This window comes from Trichosurus vulpecula, chromosome 3 (assembly GCF_011100635.1).
Source record: "Trichosurus vulpecula isolate mTriVul1 chromosome 3, mTriVul1.pri, whole genome shotgun sequence".
Lineage (NCBI taxonomy): Eukaryota > Metazoa > Chordata > Mammalia > Diprotodontia > Phalangeridae > Trichosurus > Trichosurus vulpecula.
In genome coordinates, this window is record NC_050575.1 from 377,495,165 (window position 1) to 377,519,585 (window position 24,421).

Sequence of the window (24,421 nt, forward strand, 5' to 3'; positions counted from 1 at the left end):
GGGGCATGGGAGGCTGACTAAGGGTGTGGCCCAGGGGAAGCTAACCCCAGAACTGGTAGATGGAAAGAATAGAAGAAGGTCATGGGGAGAGGGGAGGGCTGGGGGTCCAGAGGGAGGAACCCACCCCAGGACACTGGAAGATATCTATCATATCCAAAGAAGGAAGCCAGCCCAGCCTCTGAAGTGAGGGCCAGGCAGAGGAGAATTCAGGGCCAAGGCCAGGGGAAGATTGCTGTTCTAGGGCAGCTCTCTAGTGATCCCCTTCTAGCTCTGGCTCTGGGGGAGTCTAGGAAGAGATCCCAACCTCTCCTGACAACCTCCCAATGCTGGGTCAGACTGACATTTCTCTGTCTGTTCTTGCGGAATGCAAATATCCTGTAGGCTGAAGGCTTTCCCGTAGGACAGGGCCCATACAGGCCACCCATAAGAGCAACCCCAATGAAGAGAGAGAGGCTTATATTCTGACCTGATCCTGGTATATGTTAGAATCAAGCTAAAAACCAACCCCACCAAAATGCTGAAGATTTCGATTCTTAGACCCAATAATGTGGAAAGTCAGAACTAGAAGAGAACTTGGAACACAGACTGGTTGAGCTAGAAGGAACTTTAGAACACAGATCATCAGAGAGGGGTCTTAGAATGTAGAATATTAAAATACCTTTTTCTCAGCCCAGTGAGGGAGGCAGAGATTTTTTCCCCCCACTTTACAAATGAGGAGAAGTGGAGGGACATACCAAGGAGGAGCGAGAAGAGACCCTGGGCATAAAATAGTAAGAGCTAGGCAGGGCCTTAAGAATCTAGTCCAATCATCTCATTTCATGGGCTTGGGGAAACTGAGATCCAGAGAGCAGAAATGATTAGCCCGTCACACAGAGGATTATGGCACAGCTGGTACTAGTTACCAGGAAACTGTATCTCCAGACACTCATCCTTTGCTCTTCCTGCAGCTAGCATGGGTTACCAGGCCAAAGGCAGAACAGAGGGGCAAGGGTCCTGAAGAAAATAATCTGTCTGCGAATGAACTTTAACAGGAAATAATCCTTTATTATAAAAGTCTGCATGTAAACAAATAACAAATTCTTCAAACAACCTAAATGGAAGTGCAATATTAACTTACTGCATAAAATAGTCAACTAAGTCTCCCTCCTCCCTCCCCATTTATTTTCTCCCACTGGGATGTGGTTTGGACTGTCCCCACAGGGGTCTGAAACAAGTACGGGCCTGCGTACCCAGGTCCTAGGGCCTCTCTCAAGGGGGTGATTTGGGGCAGTGCAGTCACGTCTGATGAGCCACCTTCCCCATGTCCATCTGTAGCATCCAGGGCTCAGCTAGGCCACAGGGGCAGGCCCCTTGGCTGGGGGGAGGCCCCTAGGGCAAGGGCTGGAGCTCCAGCTGCTTTTGGCCTCCAGTCTCCCACGGCAGCCACTCCAGCCTTGCTTCCCAGAATCGTCGATGAATCTTAAGGCATCATGGATTTCAAGCTGTCAGGGATTTTCGAGTTGTCCGATTCCCTCCTTTTGTAGATGAAGAAACTGAGTCCCAGATTGGGGTAGTAACTTTTCCAAGATCACACAGTTGGTGGCAGAGTCCTAGGATTTGAACCCAGGTCCTAGGATTTCAAATCTAGCACTCATTCCACTATACCATGGATAGGGGCCCTGTGCCTATTAAGAATACCTCTATGCCACCCCTTGGGGTGCTCCCCTTTTCCCCTCCCCCATAGTACTCCTGCCTAGAGCACGGAGAGGTCATGGCAGGATTTGGATTTGGCCTTGAAAGCCATCTTTTTGTTGTTCTTGGCCACAATTCGGCCCAGGAAGCGCTTTGCCTTCTTGCCAATACTCTCTCGCCTCTTGGTGTTGGCCATCCGCCGCGCATTGTCTTCTTTGCTGTCCTTCCGGAGCCGAATCTGCCGGACGATGCCCTCGAAAAGGTCCTGCACGTTGTGGTGAAGGGCAGCTGATGTCTCAATAAACTTGCAGTCAAATACAACGGCACAGGCACGGCCCTCTGTGGATCCAAGAGGAAAGCAAGAAGCAATGAGGGAGGGGGGCCAGAGGAAAGCATAGGACTCGGGGTGAAGGGGTGAGGGGGCTTGGAGACCAGGGACTCCGCCAGAGGCTTCTTATTGAAGAAGCCCAGTCCATCATCCTAATCACCAGCCAGCCTAGGGGACTTTGGGCAGATCCCTTCCCTTTTAGCTCAGACTCCTTATCTATAAATGTGAATTCAAATAGATCCCCAAGGTATAGAATCAGTCAGTCAATAAACACTTATTAAGTGCCTACTATGTACCAGCACTGTGCTAAGTGCTAAGCACTTAGTCCCTGCTCTCAAGGTGCTCACAGTCCAACGGGGGAGACAAAAAGTAAATATGTACAGCAAGCTACATGTGAAAAAATAAGAAATAATGAACAATTATTAATCATTAAATAATTAACACAGGGAAGGCACTAGAATTAAGAGAGATTTATAGGAAGTAAAACATTAGAGCAGGAGGGAAACTTAGGAAATAATATATACATATATATGTGTTTATATATATATATATATATAGATAGATAGATAGATAGATATAGATAAATGGAGAGAGAGAGGGAGGGGAAGAGAGAGAGAGAGAGAGAGAGAGAGAGAGAGAGAGAGAGAGAGAGAGAGAAGAGATCTTAGTGACCATTTAGTCTCACCCCTTCACTTTATAGATGAGGAAACTAAGGCTGTAACAGATAAGCTCTTTGTTCTAATGTTCTATGTTCTCCAGCTCTGACATCCTGTATTCTATGTTTCTAGCCCTGGCTAGACCAAGTGACGAGGCATAGCTTTGGGATCTGTGTGAGAAACAAGGTGAATAGTGACTTCCCAAGAGATCTCGCCCTCAAAGGAGTGTCATAAGGCTGGGGTTACTTCTATTACTCCTCTTTTTCCCCTCACCTCCACTTAAACAGGTTAGAGTATAAGCTCCTTGAGGGCAGGGGCTGTCTTTTCTCTTTTTTTTCTGTATATCTAGCACTTGGTATAGTGCCTAGCACATGGTAGGAGCTTAATAAATGTTTCTTGATTGATTGAATAACCCAAAATGTTTCTTCGTACTTGTATAGTACCTTACACTTTTCAGACCATTCACTATTATGGAATCCTCTAGCTATCCCCATAAAGGAGACAAGATTATTTACTAAGTGACACAGACAGTTAAGAGTCAGGACAAGGATTCAAAATCAGCTCACCTGTTTCCAAGTCCACTGATAGTTTTATTACACACGGAGTCATCATATTGAGGTGAATGGTAAGGGGATAGACATGGGAATACCCTGGACTTAGGGGTCTGCTCTGGCCCCATTCAGCCTAGGAGGCATGGGCCACTTCACAGGGGAAACCCAGCCTGTGAGGCCAAGGACGGCACAGAGAGGATTAAGGAGAGCAAGCCTTCCTCCCTCCAGGGTGTTGTCAGGGGTCAGAAGTTTCTTCTCACCTCTCAGCTGGAAGAAATTCTACTCTACTGGCAGTTTAATACCCCAGACTCTCTCTGTTGCACACACCCTATGTCCAGGCTGACCCCAGAGGAGTACCTTCTGCCCAAAGTTCCCAAAGGGGGACGTCTCTGTCTCTTCTGGGGAGGTGGGGTGGCCAGGATGAGACAGACTGATTCTGCTTTGAGTTTCAAATAAATACTTCAATGTCTTCAGTGGCTCCCCTGCTGTCAAATGAACAAGCTTCTCTCCTTTGAGTATCCTCTGTTCTGGCCAGACTGAGCAGTACTCCCCACTCCCTGTTATTCCGCCCTCTCCAGTCTCTGTACTTTGGTTCACTTGACCCTCCATAGTTGGAATAGATTCCCCTTCCCTTCATTTCCATCTGCTAATGATCCTCCCTTCCTTCAAGACTCAACTTAGACACCTTCTCTATGAAGTGTTCCCTGACCATCCTGCATCCAGGGGAAAGCAAACTCTTGCTGCTCAAATTTCTCATAGTTTCATATTTGGGGGTGGGGAGAGTTGCAGGACAGTCATATCATCCCACAAAAAATGCAGAAGTCACCAAGTGCTCACAAGAGCCCATAAGCAAACGACACAATTTTTCCTCTCTGATGGGTCCCATTGTTCCCCTGGGGGCCTAAATTCCTTCTTGCTCAGAGCCACTCCGTTGTTTGAACTCAAATTCTGGGGAATTTCTAGCTCTCCTAGAGGGTCCTACGCAGTCTCACTCACACTTGTAATAATAACAATAATAAATTATTAATTACGAATAATTATTAATGAGAATTAATGACTATTAATAACTAACATATATGCATATATAAAATGCTTTAAAGGTTGCAAGGCATTTACATTTGTCTGTCACTCTATGGTTGGGACTCTCCCTGGAAAGCAAAAACATTTGGGGATTGCTGGCTTCCTTTCCCATTGGATCTGCTCCCTCAGAGTAACTTGTGGTGAGATCCTGAGCTGGTGCTCAAAGTCTCTGTCTGTCTGTCTGTCTGTGACTGTCTCTCTATTTCTGTCTGTCTCTGTCTCCATCTCTCTGTCTCTGTGACTGTCTGTATCTGTCTCTCTATGTCTGTCTCTGTGTCTATTTCTCTGTCTGTCTCTGGCACTCTCTGTCCATCTGTCTCTATCTCTCTATTTCTCTGTCTCTGTCTGTCTCTCTCATTTATCTCATGGTAGAACATGAGAATGGACACTCAGGAGACTTGGGTTCAAGTATCAGCAACACTGCCATTTCCTAAACACATCACCTTGGGTAAGTAAAATGAAGGCCTTTCTCTGAGTAGGCTTCAAAATAGAGATAATAAAATGTAAATAACCCACACAGATACTAAGTATGGTGTGAAAAAGAGGTTCTTGTTACTGTCTCCCTCTCCTTTGTTTTATAGATGTTTGTATACATGCCTTTCTCCCCATTAGACTGTATGTAGACTCCATGACAGCAGCTGAGTCTCTGTTATATGTCTTTGTACCCTCAAGCTCAGAGAATGAATACTGGTCTCTAACATCAGAGGACCTGGATTCAAATCTCACCTCTCATGCTTACTACCTGTGTACCTTTGGGCAAGTCAGTTAACTGCCCTAGGCCTCAGTTTCCTCATCTATAAAAGGAGGAAGTTGGATCAGATGATCTCTGTGGTCTCTTCTAGCTCCACAACCCCAAGACCTTTTGGAGGAAGCTATCTCATCAGGCTTACCAAACTAAACCACCTTCTGTTTTGCCCTGGCTCCCTCCCTTAGTCCTATTCTTTCATCTTCTCAACCCCACCCCATACCCCAAGGCTTGCTCTGGTTTCCCCCCATCCCTACCAAGCCCTCAACCTCCCACAGAGCACTGCTCTGAACGGACGTGCCGAGAGAGGCAGCTTGACTTCAGCCAGCATTTTTCTGTCTTATATTTAGAAACTTGGCGGGTCCCCGGGGTGGGGAGGGAGGAATGGGGGGGTGTCACTGTCTTTTAACCATGCAATTGCTGGGGTTTGAATCCCAGGCTTGGGGCCTCTCCTCCCAGTGTGGCAGGCTTACCATCCACAGAGACTTCTCTGGATCGGACCAGGTCACTCTTGTTGCCCACGAGGATGATGGGGATGTCCTCTGATTGGCGGGCACGCCGAAGCTGAATGCGCAGCTCTGAGGCCTTCTCAAAACTGACTTTGTCGGTGACCGAGTACACAATTACATAGGCATCACCCATCTTCATGCAATGATTGGACAGCCACTGACTTTCATCCTAATAGGGGAGAAAATTCACCCTTTAGGTCACAGAATCAACTCCCTGTCTGCCCTTGACCTGGCTGCTCCTTCCTTAGCTGCTTCTAGACCATGGAATTTCTCCCAGGCAGCCAAGGGAGGAGGATGAGCAACCAGTTCTGTTTTTCTTTTCAAATATCAGGCTTATCTCATTCAATCACAGAATGTTAGAACTGGAAGGGACCTTAGGACATAGAATGTTGGAACACAAAATGTCACAAGCTATGAGGGATAATACAACAAACATTTTAAAAGCACCTGCTTTGTGCAAGCAATTTAGCTGAGACCCGATTCTTGTAGCTTAGAGTAGCTTAAGACCATCTAGTCCTGGAGAAGAATTTAGAAGTCTTCGTTCTATCCTGGCTCTATCCCCTTGCTATGTGACCTCAGGTAAATCACTTTCCCTCTCTGATATTCAATTTCCTCACCTACAAAACGGGGATAATTCTACTTGTATTACCTGTCCCAGGGTTCTGGTTAGGAACCATTACTATCTTATTTCTAGCTTTACAAAATGTTCTTCTTACAACAACTCTGAGGTGGTTAGTGCAAGTAGAATTATCTCTATTTTATAGATGAGAAAACTGAGGATCAGAGAGGAGAAGAGACGTGTCTATGGTGACACAGCCAAGTAAGTGGCAGAGCTGGGATTTGAACCCAGGGCTCCTGATTCCAAATCCAGAGCTCTTGCACTTTGAAGTCATGTATATAAAAGTGCTATGTGCTTTCAAAGTGCTAAGTTATAAATCCATATAAATTACACAAGCTAGGAGTTATATGCCCCTTATCCTGCAGATAAGGAAATTGAGCTCCAGAGGCAGTAAGTGAGTTGTTCAGTGGCATGAGGCTAGCTAGTCCTTTTAGTCCTCTCTCGCTACCTTTCGAACACAGTCAGTTGGGTTGAGGAAAGTAGCAGGGGAAAAGGAGGGAGAGAGGGAGGGAGGGGTTGGGACCTATAGTGAGAAGGACAGTGGCTCCCCTCCATGCTCCATAGACAGCCCTCCTTCAGAATTTATTTTGGGCAAAGTGGAAGAGGATAATCTTGGGGAATCCCAAAGGCAACTAGCTCATGCCAGGAAACTACTCCCTGACCCGTTGAAAAGAAGCCTTCCCCCACCTCTTAGATTCAAATGCTCGGGGGAGGGGGAGAGCATGAAGAGAGCAAGAAGGAGAAACAAAACATTGAAACAACTCAGGATTCAAGAAATTAGTATGGTTTAATGCAAAAAGTACTTGGCTTAAAGTTAGAAGTCCTGGATTCAAATTTCAGCACTACTGCTACCTATGTGATATTTCTTTCCAGGCATCAATTTTCCCATCCGTAAAATGAGGGAATGGGGCAGACTAGGTGAACCCAAAGGCCCTTCCAGTTCTAAAATCCTATGGTCCTAAGTCCAGGTCTCAGGTACATTATGGCCACACCCAGGGACATCCTATGACAGCCTGGATAAGCATCATCCCACCAGCAGCCAAGAAAGGTCTATCTGTCCCAGTAAATTTCCTTCTTACTGCCTATCGCTGGGTCTCCCACTCTTGGTTTGGAGTCTTACCTGTTCCCAGATGTCAAACACCACAAGGGAAGCCTCTTCTCCATCCACTACAATGGATCGGTCATAGGTGTTTCCTAGGGAAAAGACATGCCCAGAGAACAAGGTCATTATTGGGACCTCATAGAGAAAGGGAAAGGCAATGTGTGCTAAGCATCCTGGGTGCAGCACAAGACCCCTGACCTCCCTCTGTCCCTATCTCCCACCAATTCCTGTGTGAAATGATTCCTTAATCCCTTCTCCCTCTCCTCCCTTGTGTTTTCAATTACAGCAAGACCTGCAACCAACACACACACACACACACACACACACACACACACAATCATAGCCAGCCTCCTAGCCTCCTCTCCATCTCGATTTCTCATAAACTGGCCCATTTTGAGGGCAGGCACTCTCTTTGTCTTTGTACCCCACGATGCCCAGCAAATAGCAGGTACTTAAAAACGCTTGTTGGATTGGCTGAGTTCCCCAACCTCCTTATCTGTCCCCTTGTTTCCAATTACAGCAGTGCCCTTAACCTCTTTATCCATCCTTGTTTTCCATTATTGCTAGATCTCTAAACTCCTTATCTATTCCTGTTTTCTGTTATAGCTGAATTCCTAAACTCCCCATCCAACTCCCCATCCCTCTGTTGCTTATTATAGCTGGACCCCTAACCTCTCATGTATCCATCTGTTTTCTATTACACTTGGACCCCTAACCTCCCTGCCTTCGTCCCTTTTCCTTATTATTCCCACGATCCCTGCCACTGTTACTGATGACACATGGTGTCACATGCAAGTAACGTAAATACACTCTGTCGTATGAAGCCCAGTCACTTTTCATTGTTTCAGTGTGATACATGGTGAGTGATACAAGGTATCAGTCCCCAGTTCTCCTTAGGACAACGGAACCCCTGCTTATTTGGCTAATAATACTCTCGCGTCCCTAGTCAGTCAGGCAGGGTCTGGAAGATGGGAAGACCCACTGCCACCTCTGCTTTATGGACCAAGAATTCCCTGGGTTCTCAAAATTATTCCTCCCACTGTGGCCTACTGAGGCCCTAAGAGGAAAGCATAGGATCATAGATTGAGAACTAGAAGGGACTTCAGAAGTCTGAGTCTAAGTAATCCCTTCAGTTTTCAGATGAAGAAACTGAGGCCTAGAAAAATTAAGTGACTTGCTCAGGGCCATAAAACTATTAAGTGTTTAAGGCATGATTTGAACCCAGGTATTCTTGACACCAAGTCTAGCAGTGAGTATTCTCTCTACTATGCTAAGCTGGCTCTGGACTGGGCGAGCCTGGCCTGGAAGATTGGTTCACAGACTGAGGGGCCCCATTAAAACATAAAGAAAAGGTTCCGCTAGCCCAAGTGGTAGAGTTGCTGTTGTTCAATCATGTCTGACTTTTAGTGACCCCGTTTGGGGTTTACTTAACGAAAATACTGGAGTGGTTTGCCATTTCCTTCTCTAGCTCATTTACAGATGAAGAAACTGAGGCCAACAGGGTTAAGTGACTTGTCCAGGGTCACACAGCTAGTATGTGTCTGAGGCTGGATTTGAACTCAGGAAGATGAGTCTTTCTGAGAAGAGGCCCAGCCCTTTATCCACTGAGCCACATAGCTACCCAGTAGAGACAGAGATAGGCTGGTCTAAACTTAGGGGACATTGTCCCTGTACTTCTTGAAAGCTGCTACCCCTCCCCCTTCCCCAATATCTGGAAAGTCACAGCTGACTTGCATGAGGCTGAGCTGGTTGCATCTGCAATACTCATAGTCCCTTCTACCAAATCCTATCTGCCATCAGTCAATACCCTAAACTGAGACTGCTACCTGGTGTTGTAGCCTTCAGGGAAGAGGCCTATGGTCAGAAATGGAGACTCAACCCCACTAAACTTAGCCAGGAAGCCAATGCAAGGCTGACCTCTTTGAAAAGGCATGGTGGAAAGATCTAGCAGTCAGTCAACAAGCCTTTATTAAGAGTAATGGATTTGGAGTCAGAAGACCTCAGCTGAAATCTCATCTCTTCCATTACTGTTCATTATGGACTTAAGACAAGTCACCTTTTCCTCCCTGGGCCTCAGTTTCCTGATCTGCCAAAGAAGGGGGTTAGATAATCTCGGAGGTCTCTATGTTGTTATTCACCCTCTGTTCTTAAAGAGTCTTCTATGAGCTCTAAATCCTATGACTCCAGATTCCAAAGTGGGAGTTTATCAACAACACCCTGGACATCACTTCAGCCCCAAAGCCTGGGTCTGTGGACACCTGGGAGTAGGGTGAGTGCTGTCACTCCCCACCTCACTCCAAGAAGGTTAGGAATGCTCCTCCCTCTCCCCATCCTGGCCCACAGCCTCAGCATCCCTAACAGAAGAGTGGACAGACTGATGGACAAACTTATACAAAGCCCTTCCACAAGCCTGAGAGTTTATCTTCCTCCATCTCTTCTCTCTCCTAAGAATTCCAGAATGTCACACCGAAGAGCTCCCTGAAACCTGACTAGAGACCAGATTCTAGGCCCATCCCCTCCCTTTAGAGAGTAGAACCTCAGGACCAGAGAAAGGAAGTTATTTGTCAAAGGTCATTCAGTAACTTCATTGCAGAGATGGGATTGGAATACGAGTTTTCTGCTAACAAGTCCAGCCTCCCTCCCAACAGCATTTCCCTTACTCCACCTCACACATAATTCTTTTCTCCCTTTTCCCATAATCTCAGAGTGGGAAGGGACTCGGGCAACTCTCAACTTCTCTCAACCTCTCCTCTACAGGATCCCCAGCAAATGGCCAGCCAGCCTCCACATGAAGACCCCCAAGGATCTCCCTCTTTTCTCTCCCCTCGATCCTTCCCATCTTGATTCAATTCAAAACAACAAGCACTTACCCGGCTGCTCTAAGTTCTGGGATTAAAGACAAAACCAAGACCAAGTTCCTGCCCTCCAGGACCATACAATCGTTTCTCTTTTTCTCCCCTTTTTCTCCAAGTCTTCTATCCCAATACTTTTTCATCCTCTCCTTTAACTCTCCCCTGTTCAGTCTCCCGCCAGCCCCCAGCTCGGCTCTCCTACTCTCTTCCCGTTCCTCCCCAGTCTTGCCCAGTCTCTACTGGCTGTGTTCGCTACTCACCAGCGGCCTCAGCTTCAGGGCCGTCCTCTACACCGCCAAAGATGCGCGCCAGGCTGGTTTTGCCCACTCCGCGCTCGCCCAGAAGTATCACCTTGTACAGGTGGCTGTCGGACTCGCTGCCTGAAGACGTGATGGAGTCCGAGGAGCCCGAGGCCCAGCAGTCGCTGGGTTCCCTGGGGCTGCCGGCGGGGCGCCGCACCAGGTTGGCCAGCTGGCTCAAGGGGCCAGAGGGCAGCGCCGCCTGAAGGTCTCGCTCGTCCACTGGCATGCTGCGGCGGTGCAGGTGCTGCTGAGAAAGGAAGGGCGTGCTGCCCCGCCGACGGTCCCCGCAGCGTCGCTGAGCCCCACGGTTCAGAGTCATCTTGTTCGCCGCCTGTAGCAGACTGGGCAGGAGGGGACCCGGCCGAAAGAGAGGACAGGGGAAGGGAGGAGAGGAAAAGAGAGGAGAGGGGCAGGTTGAGCTATGAGGTGCCTATCTACCGACCCCGACCTCGGGGCTACCCCTGGGCAGTTCCTACCCTCCGCCAACAAGACCATTCCCAGATCGGTCCACCCCCCTCCCCCCCTCCCCGCCCCGCCCCTAAAACTCACAGAAGCCCCAGGACCACTTCTGGGTCGGTCCATCAAAGTAGCCACTGTCAGACCCCAGGGCCATTTCACACACACACACACACACACACACACACACACACACCCTAGGACCAGTCTGGATTCGGTCCACACCCCTTAGCTCACAGGACCGTCCCGTCCCTTCTAGGACTCCAGCCCACTACAAGGTCCCTACCCGAAAATCCCAAACTGAGCGAAGTCTCCCTGTCCTACACCGGACTCTGGCACCAGGGCACCAGCGGGCAAGGTAGCGGCTCTAGGAATCTACCCTCCCTCCCCAGCGAGGCCCGAATCTCCGCGATACTCACTTCTCGTAGGGACTGACACACACAGACTGAGATTCGGATATCGACCGGTCTGGTTCTCCCCTCCCAGTTGCCTCTGCCTCTGCTCGGGCTGATCTCCCGGAGAGCCCCAGCACCGCCTATTTATGTCCCGGCTCTGGCGCGCGAGCCCAGACCCGCCCCCTGTCCTTCCTCCTCCTCCATCAACCTTTTCTCCCCCTCCCCCTCTTCGGCCTCCCCTTCCCCAGGCTCTGCCAGCTCAGACTCAACCCCCAGAGGGAGGGGGTGGCAGCTGGCGGGGGCTGGGAGGACTGACGTGTCTGTACTTAGCCCTGACCTGAGGGGAAATCCTGGAGAGAAGCACCCTCTCCCCCTACCCTCCCCAGCCTGGGAAGTGGAGGGCTGTGTAGGGAAGACCCCTGGAGTCCAAGGCCCTGGATTCCAATCCCAGGAATGCCACTAACTAGCTGTCACTGCTCCTCCTTGAGCCTCAGTTTCCCCATCTGTTAAATGGGAAGGAGTGGGGCGGGTGTGCACTTGAAGACTTCTAAGACCCCTTCCTAACTCTGGGGAGCTGCTCCAAGGTGGGTGGGAGTAGGGGCAGCTAGATTCTACAACCCTGGACGGGTCGGGACCCGGGACGCGGGGCGCTTAGACACTTCTGGCGGGGAGCTGGCGCATGTGAGGGACACCCATTATGTATAAGAGACTCAAAGTGGAAGGGATCCTATCCAATCCTTGTGCTCCTGCCTCACTTTCACCTCCTGTAGAAGGAAGGCGTTTCCAGAGATCAGAGACTAAGCGCAAGGGTGCAGGTCAGTGTTTTGGAGAGCCGGGCAGGTAGAGGTGGGCGGAGGGAAGCCAAAAAGGAGGGTCGAACTGGAGGCATCCAGCTGACTCTGAGAAAAAGGATCCAACAATAGCCCTGGTCCCTTCGTCCAGCTCCCAGCCCCTGGCTCCCACAAAACTGCTGCGGAGGGGTAAAACATAGCTCCCCCGTACTTTTCTATCGGGCCCAAGTCCTCCCCAAGCCCAGAGAACCATCCACAGAACAAGGTTTCCAGGGCCAATGTGGTGAATGGTGAAGAGATCTGTGGAGGAGTCAAGGGTGCGGGGTTTGAATCCTGCCTTTGTCATTACTATTTGGCCTTGGTCAAGACATTTCCCTTTGCTGGGCTTTAGTGTCCTTTCCTGAAAAATGAAGGGCTTGAACTGTCCAGTCTAGAAGAGATTTCACGTGTGATCTTGGTTCAATTTCTTCCTTCCTTCCTTCCTTCCTTCCTTCCTTCCTTCCTTCCTTCCTTCCTTCCTTCTTTCCTTCCTTTCTCTCTCTCTCTCTCTCTCTCTCTCTCTCTCTCTCTCTCTCTCTCTCTTTCTCTCATAAGGATCAAGTGACCTGGCCAGGGTTACAGGGCTAGTAAATCTCTGAGGTCAAAATTTGAACTCAAGTCCTCCTGACTTCAGGAGCTGGTGCCGTAGCCTCTTCCTGCCACCAAGCTGCCCCCATCTTGGTTTAATATCAAGAAACATCTAGGTCTAAGGACCTAGGGCCTCTGGAGTGATGATGTAGGGAGGGATTTAAGGTAGTTTTAAGGGTTATTCCCTTTAGGATAGGGACTAAATCTGTGATTTCATTGACATAGGGAACTGCGTATCATCAATTACTTTCTCTTGCAATGCATAGTCTTGAATAGCAGTGGTGTCAGACTCAAATAGAGACCATCCCTGAGAACTGCATATTGACTTGGACAACCACAAATTTACATTGTCTATGTTTTATTGTATTTTTATTTATTTTGTCAAACATTTCCCAATGACATTTTAACCAGGCTAGGGCAGCACTGGGCACTTTGATGCTGAGAGGTTAAGAAACTCACCCAAGACCAGAAAGCATGTGTCAGAAACAGAATTTGAACTCAGGTTTTCCTGATCCTGAGGCCATCTCCCATTCAAGCCAGGAAACATTTATTAAACACCTCCTCTGAACTGGACTGGACCCTATGGACATAACAAAGAAAAAACGGTCCTTGAATCACTGTCCTCAAAGAACTTACATGAAGGAGGAGGAAGATATAACATAGGCCTTAATTAGTGTCATATGTGGTTATTTAAGGGCTGCTGAAGGACCCAATAGCAAAAGTATTGTATGTGGCTTCTGGGTCTGAATCCCACCTCTTCCATTCACTACTGTTCCTCAACTTCCTCATCTGTAAAAATGAGAGGGGTTGGGCCTTTAAGATCCATTCCAGCTTCAAATCTTTGGGCATTTGAGGAGAGAGAGAGGACTAATAAATCACTGGAAGGTCAGGGAGGCCTTCAGAGAGGAGGTGGCCCCTGAGCTGAGGATTCTCTGAGGGGGAGTTGGGGATGGAGTGTATGGGGGGCTGACCTGCATCGTGGTGGGAAATAGGGTGAACCTGTTGAAGAGCTAGTAGTGGAACTTGGCTAGGTTGTAGCAGATTATGGGGGGCCTAAAATGCCAGTTTGGGGGGATTTCCATTGTGTCCTAGAGGCGATGGGGAGCCGTTGGGGGTCTCTGAATAGATTTTCTTACCTGTGCTTTGCATTAGGAGGATCATTTTGGCAGCTTCATAGAGGATGGATTGGGGTGGGGAGGGAGTGGAACTGAGGCAGGAGATCATGTAGGAGACACCTCTAGGTGGACATGGTGAGGTCCTGAACTGTGGTGGTGACCCAATGGATAGAGAAGAGGAGATACAGGCCGCAGATGTTATGGAAAAACTGATGCTTGTCTACCTTCTGAGGAGCCAGAGATTTCCTGAGGGTGAGGAGTGGAGCCTCAGCCTCATCTTAAAAATGGGAGCTGATGGGGCAGCTAGGTGGCACAGCGAGTAGGATTCAGGAGGACCTGAGTTCAAATCCGGCCTCAGACACTTGACACACTTACTAGCTGTGTGACCCTGACTTCCCCCCTCAAATAAAAATTTAAAAATGGGAGCTGAGTGCTTATAGGGCCCCCATTGTGGGGATTAGGAGAAACAATGATTTTCCTCTTTGGATTAGAAGGTGGTTGGGGAGGGATGCCAACTGGAGAGTGATTTAAGGAACAGGGGCAGCTGGGTAGCATAGTTGATAGGGCCTGGGGTCAGGAAGACCGAGTTTAAATCTAGCCTCAGATATTTACTAGCTGGGTAATTCTGGGTAAATCATTTACCCTGTTTGCCTCAGTTTCCTCATCTGTGAAATGAGCTAGAGAAGGAAGTGGCAAACCACTCCAGTATTTTTGCCAAGAAAACTCCCAAAGGGTCGGATACAACTGAAAATTACTAAACAACAACAAATTAAGGAACAAGAAGGTCTCCTTACCCCCATGTATCATCCTTGCTCCCCCATTCCTCAATGCTGTTAGTCTGAAATCCCCTATGATTGACCTCTTCCTCACTGGAAGAAGTAACACATTACAGGATTGTAGTGTTTAGAGTTGGAAAGGACCTTGGAGTTCCTCTAAGAAGGGACCTAGTTAGACTTCCTTTTACAGCTGAGATCCAGAGAGATGACTTACCCAGGGTCATACTCGTAGTAAAGGGCAGATCTAGGATTTGAACCCAGATCCTCTAACTCCATGTCAATGCTCTTTCTTTGTTCCCATACATTACGTGGGACTAACACCTTTTGAGGATTGCTTTATCTATCCTTTTCAGTTGGGTTCTCTGCAGAGGCATGATGAAAGCAAGAAGGGGTAGTTTTTATGGGGCAGCAAAGAAAGAAAGGTTGGGAGCAGAGGTGAGGGAGGAGGAAGCTGAGAGAGAACAGGCCTGCGTTTGCTCTGTGCCCTGATACTTTGAGGGAAAGGAAAAGGAGAGGGATCATCACAACCTGCTGACTTCACAGCACCTGGGCTTGGGGTTTCCTTTGACAGTTGTCTCCCAGGACCCCCAATGTAATAAGAATTTACATTTCTATGTTGCTTAAGGTTTACAAAATACACTCCTTATAATAACTCTGAGGTAGAGAGTGCAGCAGTTATTAAATCTATGATTCTATGATCTCCATTTTACAGATGAGAAAACTGAGTCTCAGAGAGGGGAAAGGGACTTATGATATCATAGGATCATAGGCTTTAGAGCTGGAAGGGACCTTAGCCAGTATCTGGGCCAAACTCCTTAATTTTACAGAGAAGGAAGAAAGGTGAAATGATTTGCTCCAAGTCACATAAGGCTCAGAGCTGGGATTTGAACGTGTGCCTTTGTATTTCTGGTCAGCCGCCCCCACCCTCTCTTTCCTCTTCCCCTGCTCAGTTTTCTGGGCCTCTGCTCAGAGATAGCCAGTACAGGCAGCTGGGCTAAAAATATCCTCTCTTGTCCTCCTTCCCCTTCCCCCACCTCTGTCCTGGGGGTCCAGCTGGCCTTCCCCAAGCTTCCTGGATGCTGAGCTCATGAGGACATTTTGGTAAATCTGGCCTAGACATCGGACCAGGTGGGCCCTGACCCATGGCTGGCCAACTGGGGCTCATGTTGCATTGTTTACTGGCCCCAGGATTTAGCCTGGCCTCTCTTCGCTTTCTTTCTCCTAGAAGAAAAGATCTGTATTTGGGATCCCAGCCTCCTATCCCGTGCCTCCTAGGAACTGGTAGGAAGAAGGGGAAAGCTTGGGAAATTTTCACGCATAAAGATCTGAAAATCACTTCCTATTCCATTTACCTAGAATAGGATCATAGAATATATTGATCAATCAATCAACACTTATTTATTAAAGTGACCACTACAGTGCCATACAGTATGGGAGAGTAAAGAGAGAGCCTGTCTGGGAGTCAGAAAGAATCAGATTCAAGTCCCATAACTGATACATACAGATAAGACATTTAAAGTCTCAGTGCCCCAGGCAATGTTCTAAGGTTGGGGGCTACCTCAGGAGACAGAACTCCCTCCCTAGGAGCTCCTTATGAAGTCACAGGCACATATTTGTCTTTTTTTAAAGTGCTATGTTTGTCTGTCTGTCTATCTATCTATCTATCTATCTGTCTATCTGTTTATCACTCTCTCTTATCTATCCACCTGTCTGTCTATCTATCTATCCATCTGTTCATCTATCTATCCACCCATCTATCTATCCATACACACATATGTACAGATAGATACAGTAAATTTGGGGAAGAGGGCACTAGCATCTGGGAGATCAGGAAAGATTTTGTTTAGAAGGTGGTGCTTTGGCTGAGCCTGTAAGAAAGCTAGGGATTCTAAGAGTCAGAGGTGAGGAAAGAGGGCATTCCAGGCTTAGAAGAGAGCTAATAGAAAAGCATGGAGACAGGAGAGGAAGGGTTATGTACATGGAATGGCAAGAAAACCAGTTTGACTGGACGATAGAGTGCAGGAAGAGGAGTAATATGAAAAGGTTGGAAAGGTAGGTTGGGGTCAGGATGTAAAGGGCTTTAAATGTCAAATGTTCTAAAGGCAATAGGGAGCCACTGGAGTTTATTTGGCAGCTGTGTGGAGGGTGGATTGGAGAAGGCATACATAATGAAAACAAGGAGGCCAGTTAGGAAGATATTGTGACAGTCTAGGTGAGATATAATAAGGCCTGAACTAGGGTGATGGCTTTGTGGGATAGAGAAGGGGACAAATAGAAATGTGGAGGTAAGACACAAGATTAGGCAACTGATTGGATATATGGGGTGAAGGAGAGAAAATCCAGGATAATGTTGAGGTTGTGAACCTGGGTGATTGGAAGGACAGTGGTGCTTTGGATCAAAATAAGCTCATGCATTTAGAATGGGCAGGGAGTTTAGATGTCATCTAGTCTGGCTATTTTTATGGCTGAAGAAATAATCAGAGAAAAGTGAAGTGACTTATTCAAAGTCGCATACAATAAGTGGCAGAGTTGGAATTTGAATCCAGTTCCTCTGAGATTCAGGTAACCTGAATCTCATCCTCTTTCCACTGAAAACAAAACAAAACAATGAACAAACAAAAAATATAAGAATTTAGGGGGCATTCCAAGGTGTCTGACATAGAAGCAGATAATGACTTATCCAAGGTCACTGTGCCCTAAGTAATCATAGCTCTTGGGACACAGCTTAGCACTTAGTAGGGAGCTTAATAGAAATAGTTTGAATAGTTTCAAACTGAGTTGAATTGTAAAGTAGGGGATGGACAGAGGCTGAAGGGGATACAAACCTCAGGCTGTCTCAAAGCCCTAACCTGTGAATGTTGGCAGTGGGTGGTAGGGCTTTTGAACACAGAATGTTCTGAATACAATGCCTTGCACATAGCATATGTTATGCATGTTTAATTAAATTGAATGGAATTGACATTATAAGGGATCTTAGAACACAGAATATCAGAGCTAGAAGGGACCTTAAAACATAGCATATTAAAAGCTTGGGAGACTATAGAACATGGAGATGAAAGAAACCTTAAAATATGGAATATGAGAGGTGGGGAAGACCTCAGAACACAGAATGTCAGAGCTGGAAGGAAACTTAGAACAAGGACTTTTAGGACTAGAGAGACGTTGGACATCACTTAGTCCAACACCTTCATTTTTGTTGTTCTTCAGTTGTTTTTTCAGTCGTGACTGACTCTTCATGACCCTATTTGGGGTTTTCTTGACCAAGGTATGGGAGTGGTTTGCCATTTCCTTCTCCAGCTCTTTTTACAGATGAGGAAATTGAGGCCAACAGAGTTAAGTGACTTACCCAAGGTCACACAGCTAGTAGGTGTCTGAGGTCAAATTTGAACTCAGGTCTTCCTGACTCCAGACCTGGCACTCTATCCACTGTGTCACCTAGCTGCACCTTCATTTTACAGAGGAGAAAACTGAGGCTCAGAATGGTTGAGTAATCATGTACCTATTGACACCTTAGTGAGTATAGTAGAAGCAGTCTTGGTCAGGAGACCTGGGTTTGAGTTGGCTCACTGCTTTTTAGCTTCCTGATCTTGGGCTGGTGGTTTCCCTTCTCTAGTCTATAAAGCAAGGAGCCTGGGCTAGATCTCTTCCAGGTCTCTTCCAGGTCAGTGGCCTCTGACTGGGCTCTTTGTACCCAACCTCTCTTTCTCTGATCCATTTACCACACATCACTCTAATGGAAACTTTTACAGCACAGGTCCACCACGTCATTCAGAAAGCAGCAATGGATGGATCCCTACTGCCTTTGGATAAAATCCAGACTTTTCTGTTTTCATTTAAAGTCCTTCACAATCCCACCCATCTTTCCAGGCTGATTACCCGAAGAATTCCCCTGCTTAGAACATGAATTCCCTAAGGGCTGGGATTCTTGTGTTTTGGTTTGTTTTGGTTTTGTCTTTATATCTCTCAAGTCCCAGGGCAGGTGCCTGGTGCTTGAATTGAAATGAGTATTCCATGTTTCTAAGTCAGAGAGCCCTTCTCCTACCTTGGTTGGTGGGAAGAATAATACCTGCCTTCCCTGCCTCCTTCATGGGGCTGTGAGTATCCTGTGAGATAATTCATGGACAAGACAATGTAAACTTTGAAGTACGTATGAGGGCTGATTCTTATTGTTAATTGGGGGTGGGGGAGGTTGGGATAGGGGAATCAGGTTGTGGGGGACTGGGTTTGAAGATAGTGTTAGTTGGAGGCTATCCTTAAGTAATCGGTGACATCATCCACTTCTGTTATTTCCATTTAATTTGGCCTCCGCTAAGCCTCACGGGTTAAGTCCCCACTGGGTTGTCCTGACGACAGTGGAAGACACAATACGGGGCTGTCCTTCATCTGTTTCCTTGGCAACTGGAGAGTCAGCTCTCCACCCTGTTTAGTCACCTTCTCCCACCCCCACAGATACACACCTCAGGGGCTTCCTTTGTTTCCCAGGCTGCCAGAACCTGTGTGCCCACTCACAAAGAGGCTCTTAGAAAGTCAGAGCTGGGAAGGACTTTCACAAATGAGAGCAGGGTAGGGAAGGCCACTTGAGCAAGGACATGGAGAAAGTCTGTGTCAGAGGCAGGCCTAGAACCAAGTCTCTGGAATCCTCCTATGGGTTTATGCTCCCTCACCAAATCACAGGTGTTTAGGGATTTACCTCAGTGGCCATCTAGTTCACCCCATACCCAGAAGAAATTCCCTACTATACCATATACAATAAAGAGTCATCAAGTCTGTCTGATGACTGCCATTGGCGGGGGAACTCATTACCTTCCTAGACATCACAGTTTGCTTTTGAACAGCCTTCTTTGTTGGGGTTTCTCCTGACATCACTTCCCCCCTCCCCTTTTTGACTCTTTATAACTCCTACCCACTGTTCCTGGTTCTGTCTTCTGGGGCTAAAAAGAATACTCCTCCTCCCTCTTCCTCAAATAATAGTAGCGGTTGGCATTTATATTGGGCTTTGAGCTTTTCGAAGCTCTTTATGCACATTATCTGATTTGGTCCTCGGCAACACTCTTGTGAATGAGGTGTTATTATTATCCCCATTTTCTAGGTGAGACAACTGAGGGGGAATGTATAAATCACTTGCTCAGGGTTACGTAGCTAGTAAGTGACTGAGGCAGAATTCAGCCCTTGATGACGCCTGGTCTAGCACTTGTAGCTACTCCATCATCTACCAGTCTCGAATACCTGAAGACTCTTGGGAGGATGGGGAACATTCAAGCTCTGAGCTGTACCCCTTCCCCCCTTCCTTACATGGACAGGACAGTGATGGTTCTGCAGAGGGTCTAGTCAGAGAGGGCTCAACTCAAGCTGGGTGCCCCGTGGTCGTTCAGTCTTATTGGCTTGAGTTGGATTCAGTAGGGGCTAGGGAGTGAGAAATGCAGTTTGGGATCCCTGGACCCCTCCAAGGGCAAAGGAAGGAGGGAGGAAGAAGGAGGTGCATGGTGAGGGGTCTGGGATGGGAGGGGGGACTTCCGATCCCCAGGAAGCTCATTTCTGGAAGCTCAGGGCTTGTCACAAGGCCCTAGGAATCCAAGAGCTGGGCCAGGTTGCAGAGGCGGAGGCCCCAGGCAGGGCAAACAAAATCGAGCGTCCTTGGCAACATCACCTCCACTTCTCCCCTTCCCCCACCCTCACCCCCTTCCCACCCCAGGGCATCTGGAGTCTGGAAATATCCTCTGAGTCTCTGGGGCTGAGAGGCTGGGGCAGCTGGTGGCACCTGGCCTCTTCATCCCTTGGCACTTTTCCCCAGAGAGAGGGGGGGTAGGTCATGTCAGGCCTGGCCAACGTGTCAGGGAAAAGCCCTAACTCAGGTTTCTGTCTAAGATATTATTAGCCTTTGACCTCAGATTTGTTTCTGTCACTACCAAGGGAACCGTATCCACACAGGCTACTCAGGGGCCAGGCATCCACTGCTGTCATCAGTCCCCGAGACCCTCTAAACCCTTTCCCTCCCAACAGAAAAAGCCTTGGATGTGGGGTTAGAGGTCCATAGATTTGGAAATTCAACAAGGCTGTGTGTCCTTAGAAAAGACTCTTCCCCTCTCTGGGCCTCAGTTTCTTAATTTATAAAATGGAGAAGTTGGATTAGGAAGGGGCGGGGAGCCTGCGGCCTCGAGGCCACATGTGGCCTTCTAGGTCCTCAAGTGTGGCCCTTTGATCGAATCCAAACTTCATAGAACATTCATTATTATTATTATTTTTTTGCCCCACAAGACCTAGAGGGCTACATGTGGTCTTGAGGCCACAGTTCCCCACCTCAGTCACTAGGTAATCTCTAAGGTTCCTTTTTCTAGCTCTAATAATCTATGATCTAAGGCTGCTTCCAGTGACCACGTTTTATGTTCTGGTTTTTGTTTTTATTTGTTTGAGACAATGGGGTTAAATGACTTGCCCAAGGTCACATAGTCGGTAAGTATCTGGTAAAAGTAGACCCTAGTAATAGTTGCTGAGTGCCCTAGGAAGAGAATGAAAACTGTTGATGGAGAAAGGAGATGGGAGATGGGAGAGATAAGTGGTATGTGACTAACGGCATGGGTCCTGGGCCAGAAAGGGAGGGATGTGCATGGCCAGGTGTCATGGGGCCAGATGATGACACTAACTTCACCGACTTTCTCAGAATGAGTCAGGCCCTTGTGAGCGTGACAGTTTAAGCATCCTAATGGATTCAACCCTTGGCTGCCCTGCATTTGTCTGGAGTAAAAGGAGGCAGGCTTGTGAAGTAGAAATAACAGCCTAGGAATCCAGATACCTGGCTCCTACTTCCAACTCCATCAAAACAAAAACAAACTTAAAAACAAACTACATCTTCATTTCAAAAATATATCCATCTCCTCTACCCTAACCACCGAGGCATCCCTTGTTATAAAGAATAAAAAAGAGGAAAAGGAAGTTCAGCAAAACCGACCAATGCATTACGTGAATCTGGCAGTGGATTGCCTGTTTGACACTCATCGCTTTCCACCTTTGCAAAGAGGGGAAGGAGGTACATCTGTTCAGCAATTCCCCAGTGAGCGCTATAATTACATAACATTCACTTTCGCATTTTCCCCATTTAATCATTTAAGAGCTAGCAATTATACTGTGTTTGAAGGTCTGCAAAGCGCTTTACAAGCATCTCATTTGATCCTCACAACAACCCTGGGAGGTGGGAGCTGTGACTATCTCCATTTCACAGGGCAGCAAAAGAGCAAAGTGGCTTGGCTGGGGTCACACGGCTGCTAAGCCTTTCAGGAAGGATTTGAACTTTGTGCCTCCAGTTCCGTTCTCTGTCCACTGTGCCATCTAGCTGCCTCTATTTCAATTGTTATGGTGATTATATATATGTATATCTATGTACACACACATACATATCTGTGTGTGCATGTGTGTATGTATGTATATACACATACATATTATATATATTTTCTTCACTCTGTATCAATTCCTATGTCTTACCATGCTTCTCCGACTCCTTCATGGCTGTCATTTCTTACTGCTTAGTACTATTCTATTACATATATTCAGGTGCCCTAATCTGTTTAGCCATTCATAGGATCATAGATTTAGGGCTAGAAGGGACCTCAGGAAGGGAAATGATGAACCCAAAGTCACGCAGCTTTCAAGTGACAGAACCAGGATTTGAACCCAAGGTCTCTGGCTCTGAATCCCGGCCTCCCTTCTGCTACACAAGACAACTTCTAAAATCCTTTCTAGCTATATGTAATTGTCTATGTTCTAAGGTCCCTTCCAGCTTTGACATACTATGAAAGATCGACATAATGTTGTTGTTCAGTTGTTTCAGTCATGTCTGATTCTTTGTGACTCCATTTGGGGTTTTCTTGGCAGAGATGCTGGAGTGGTTTGCCATTTCCCTCTCCAGTTCATTTTATAGATGAGGAAACTGAGGCCAATAGGGTTAAGTCTGGGGTCACACAGCTAGTAAGTGGCCGAGGACAGATTTGAGCTCAGGTCTTCCTGACTCCAAGCCTGGTGCTCTATCCACTATGCCGCCTAGCTGCTCATTGATAAAATACAAGGAACTGAATTGAAGTTAATGGAGTGTGGTCTTTGTGGGCTAGAGGGGTCATAGAGGATTTTCTGGAAGTAGTGGGACTTGGAAAAAAAAAAGTAAACTTACCTAGGGAGGGAAGTGCGTGCGTGTGTGTGTGTGTGTGTGTGTGTGTGTGTGTGTGTGTGTAGCAGTGCTTGTAGGGGAATTGCTATAAATGCTTCTTTTGTACAGGACCTTTTTATAACACAAAAAGTTTGCCTTTCTTAGTTTTGGAAATTGGGATTTTTGCCAGGGCTATTGGCAGGACTTTCCTATTAGTAGGGTCCCAGAAATAGCTACGTTGAAATGGATGTTCAGGGAGTTGGGTGGTGGTGATAGTACTCCCAGTTGGCACCCAGGTAGCCCCCGAGGGCTCATTGCTTCCAAATGCTCACGTGGATATTTGCCCATGTATCACCTCCTCTGGCCTGTTTCCCTTTTAGGATAGGACTAGGTAATCTCCAAGGACCCTTTCAATTATAACAGTCTATGTTTTAATGTCCTATGTTCTTAGGGATCTCCTAGTGCTGATAGTCTATGTTCTAATGTCCCATTCAACCCTCCCAATGGATGGCTCAGACCATCTGGGTCCGGACAGCTCCTTGGGGAGGGGTCTGCCATGGCCTTCCCTCTCCTCGGTTCTCATGGTGTAGTGAAAAGCAATGAATTTGGGGTCTGGAGACTAGGGTTCCTGACAGTGAAAACCCTGGAATGTGTAACTGCAGTGGGTCGTTAGCATCTTTGCTGGAGTGTTCCAGCACAAGGAACATTCTGTTTGGGATGACTGAAGAACAGTCCTGCTAGGGAAGTAGGGGACCGCTCCCTTGGGGGGAAAAAGAGTTACAGCTTGTTCCCTGGGCAGTCAGTGGCTTTTCTATACAGTTTTTGGGGGTGGGGGTGGGAGGAGGGAGGAGGGAGCCTTATGTCTTGCAAATCTCTATCGCCACCTGCTGGCCTGTAACTATCACAGAATCTCAATCACAGAAGTTGCGAAGGACCCCAGAGGACACCCAGAGGCCTGAACTGGAACAGGAACCCCCACGATAATAAATTGGATGAATTTTAGGTTCTCATCTTTCTTGACTTCACTGCTGCACACTGTTAACCCTCCCTCTTCACCTGAATTTTCTCTTCTCCCATGGTCTTTCCTAGTTCTCTTCCCTTGCCTGACCATTGCTTTTGGTGGGTTCTCCCCAGCCTCCACCCCTCCATTCCCATCCCCAGCCTGTCTATGCTGGACTCACTTCTCTCTCTCCTTAATTTAAAAAAAAATTATGTACTTAACAAATATCAACAACAGAAAAGTGGTTATATTTGAAACTGAATTTGTGCTACATAGCTTCATACAAAGTATATATTAAATGTATACAATGATAAGAAAACTTCCTGTTCTGTTTGTGACTCCTTCTGAACTTTCTTCTGCTCTTAGGTATATTTAAAGTCTTCCTTCCTTCCTTCTTTTTTTCTTTCTCTTCTTTACTTCCTTTTTTTTCTTTCCTTTCTTTCTTTCTTTCTCTTCCTCCTTCCTTCTTTCTGTTTCTTCCTTCCCTCCTTCCTTTCTTCTTTTCCTTCCTTCCTTCCTTCTTTACTTCCTCCTTCCCCATCTCTTCCTTCTTGCTTTTTATTTCTTCCTTACCTTCTTCCTTTCCTTTCTTCTTTCTTTTTCTTTCCTTTCTTTTTCTTCCCTCCTTCATTTCTTCTTCCTTCCTTCTCTCCTTTCATCCCTTCCTCTTTTCCTTCTTTTGTTTCTTTTCTTCCTTCCCTCCCTTCTTTTT

At 47.2% G+C, this 24,421-nt stretch overlaps 1 protein-coding gene across 1 annotated transcript; it reads right to left on the minus strand.

The window, feature by feature from the left end:
• Positions 1–1,018: 1,018 nt before the first annotated feature.
• On the minus strand, positions 1,019–11,382 carry RRAD (RRAD, Ras related glycolysis inhibitor and calcium channel regulator). Its single transcript, XM_036748455.1, has 5 exons — positions 11,291–11,382; positions 10,374–10,756; positions 7,280–7,353; positions 5,505–5,709; positions 1,019–2,010 (listed from the first exon to the last, which is right to left on the minus strand). The coding sequence occupies exons 2-5, from the start codon at positions 10,732–10,734 to the stop codon at positions 1,733–1,735; spliced, it is 918 nt and encodes a 305-aa protein (XP_036604350.1). The 5' UTR covers positions 10,735–10,756; positions 11,291–11,382; the 3' UTR covers positions 1,019–1,732.
• Positions 11,383–24,421: the final 13,039 nt, after the last annotated feature.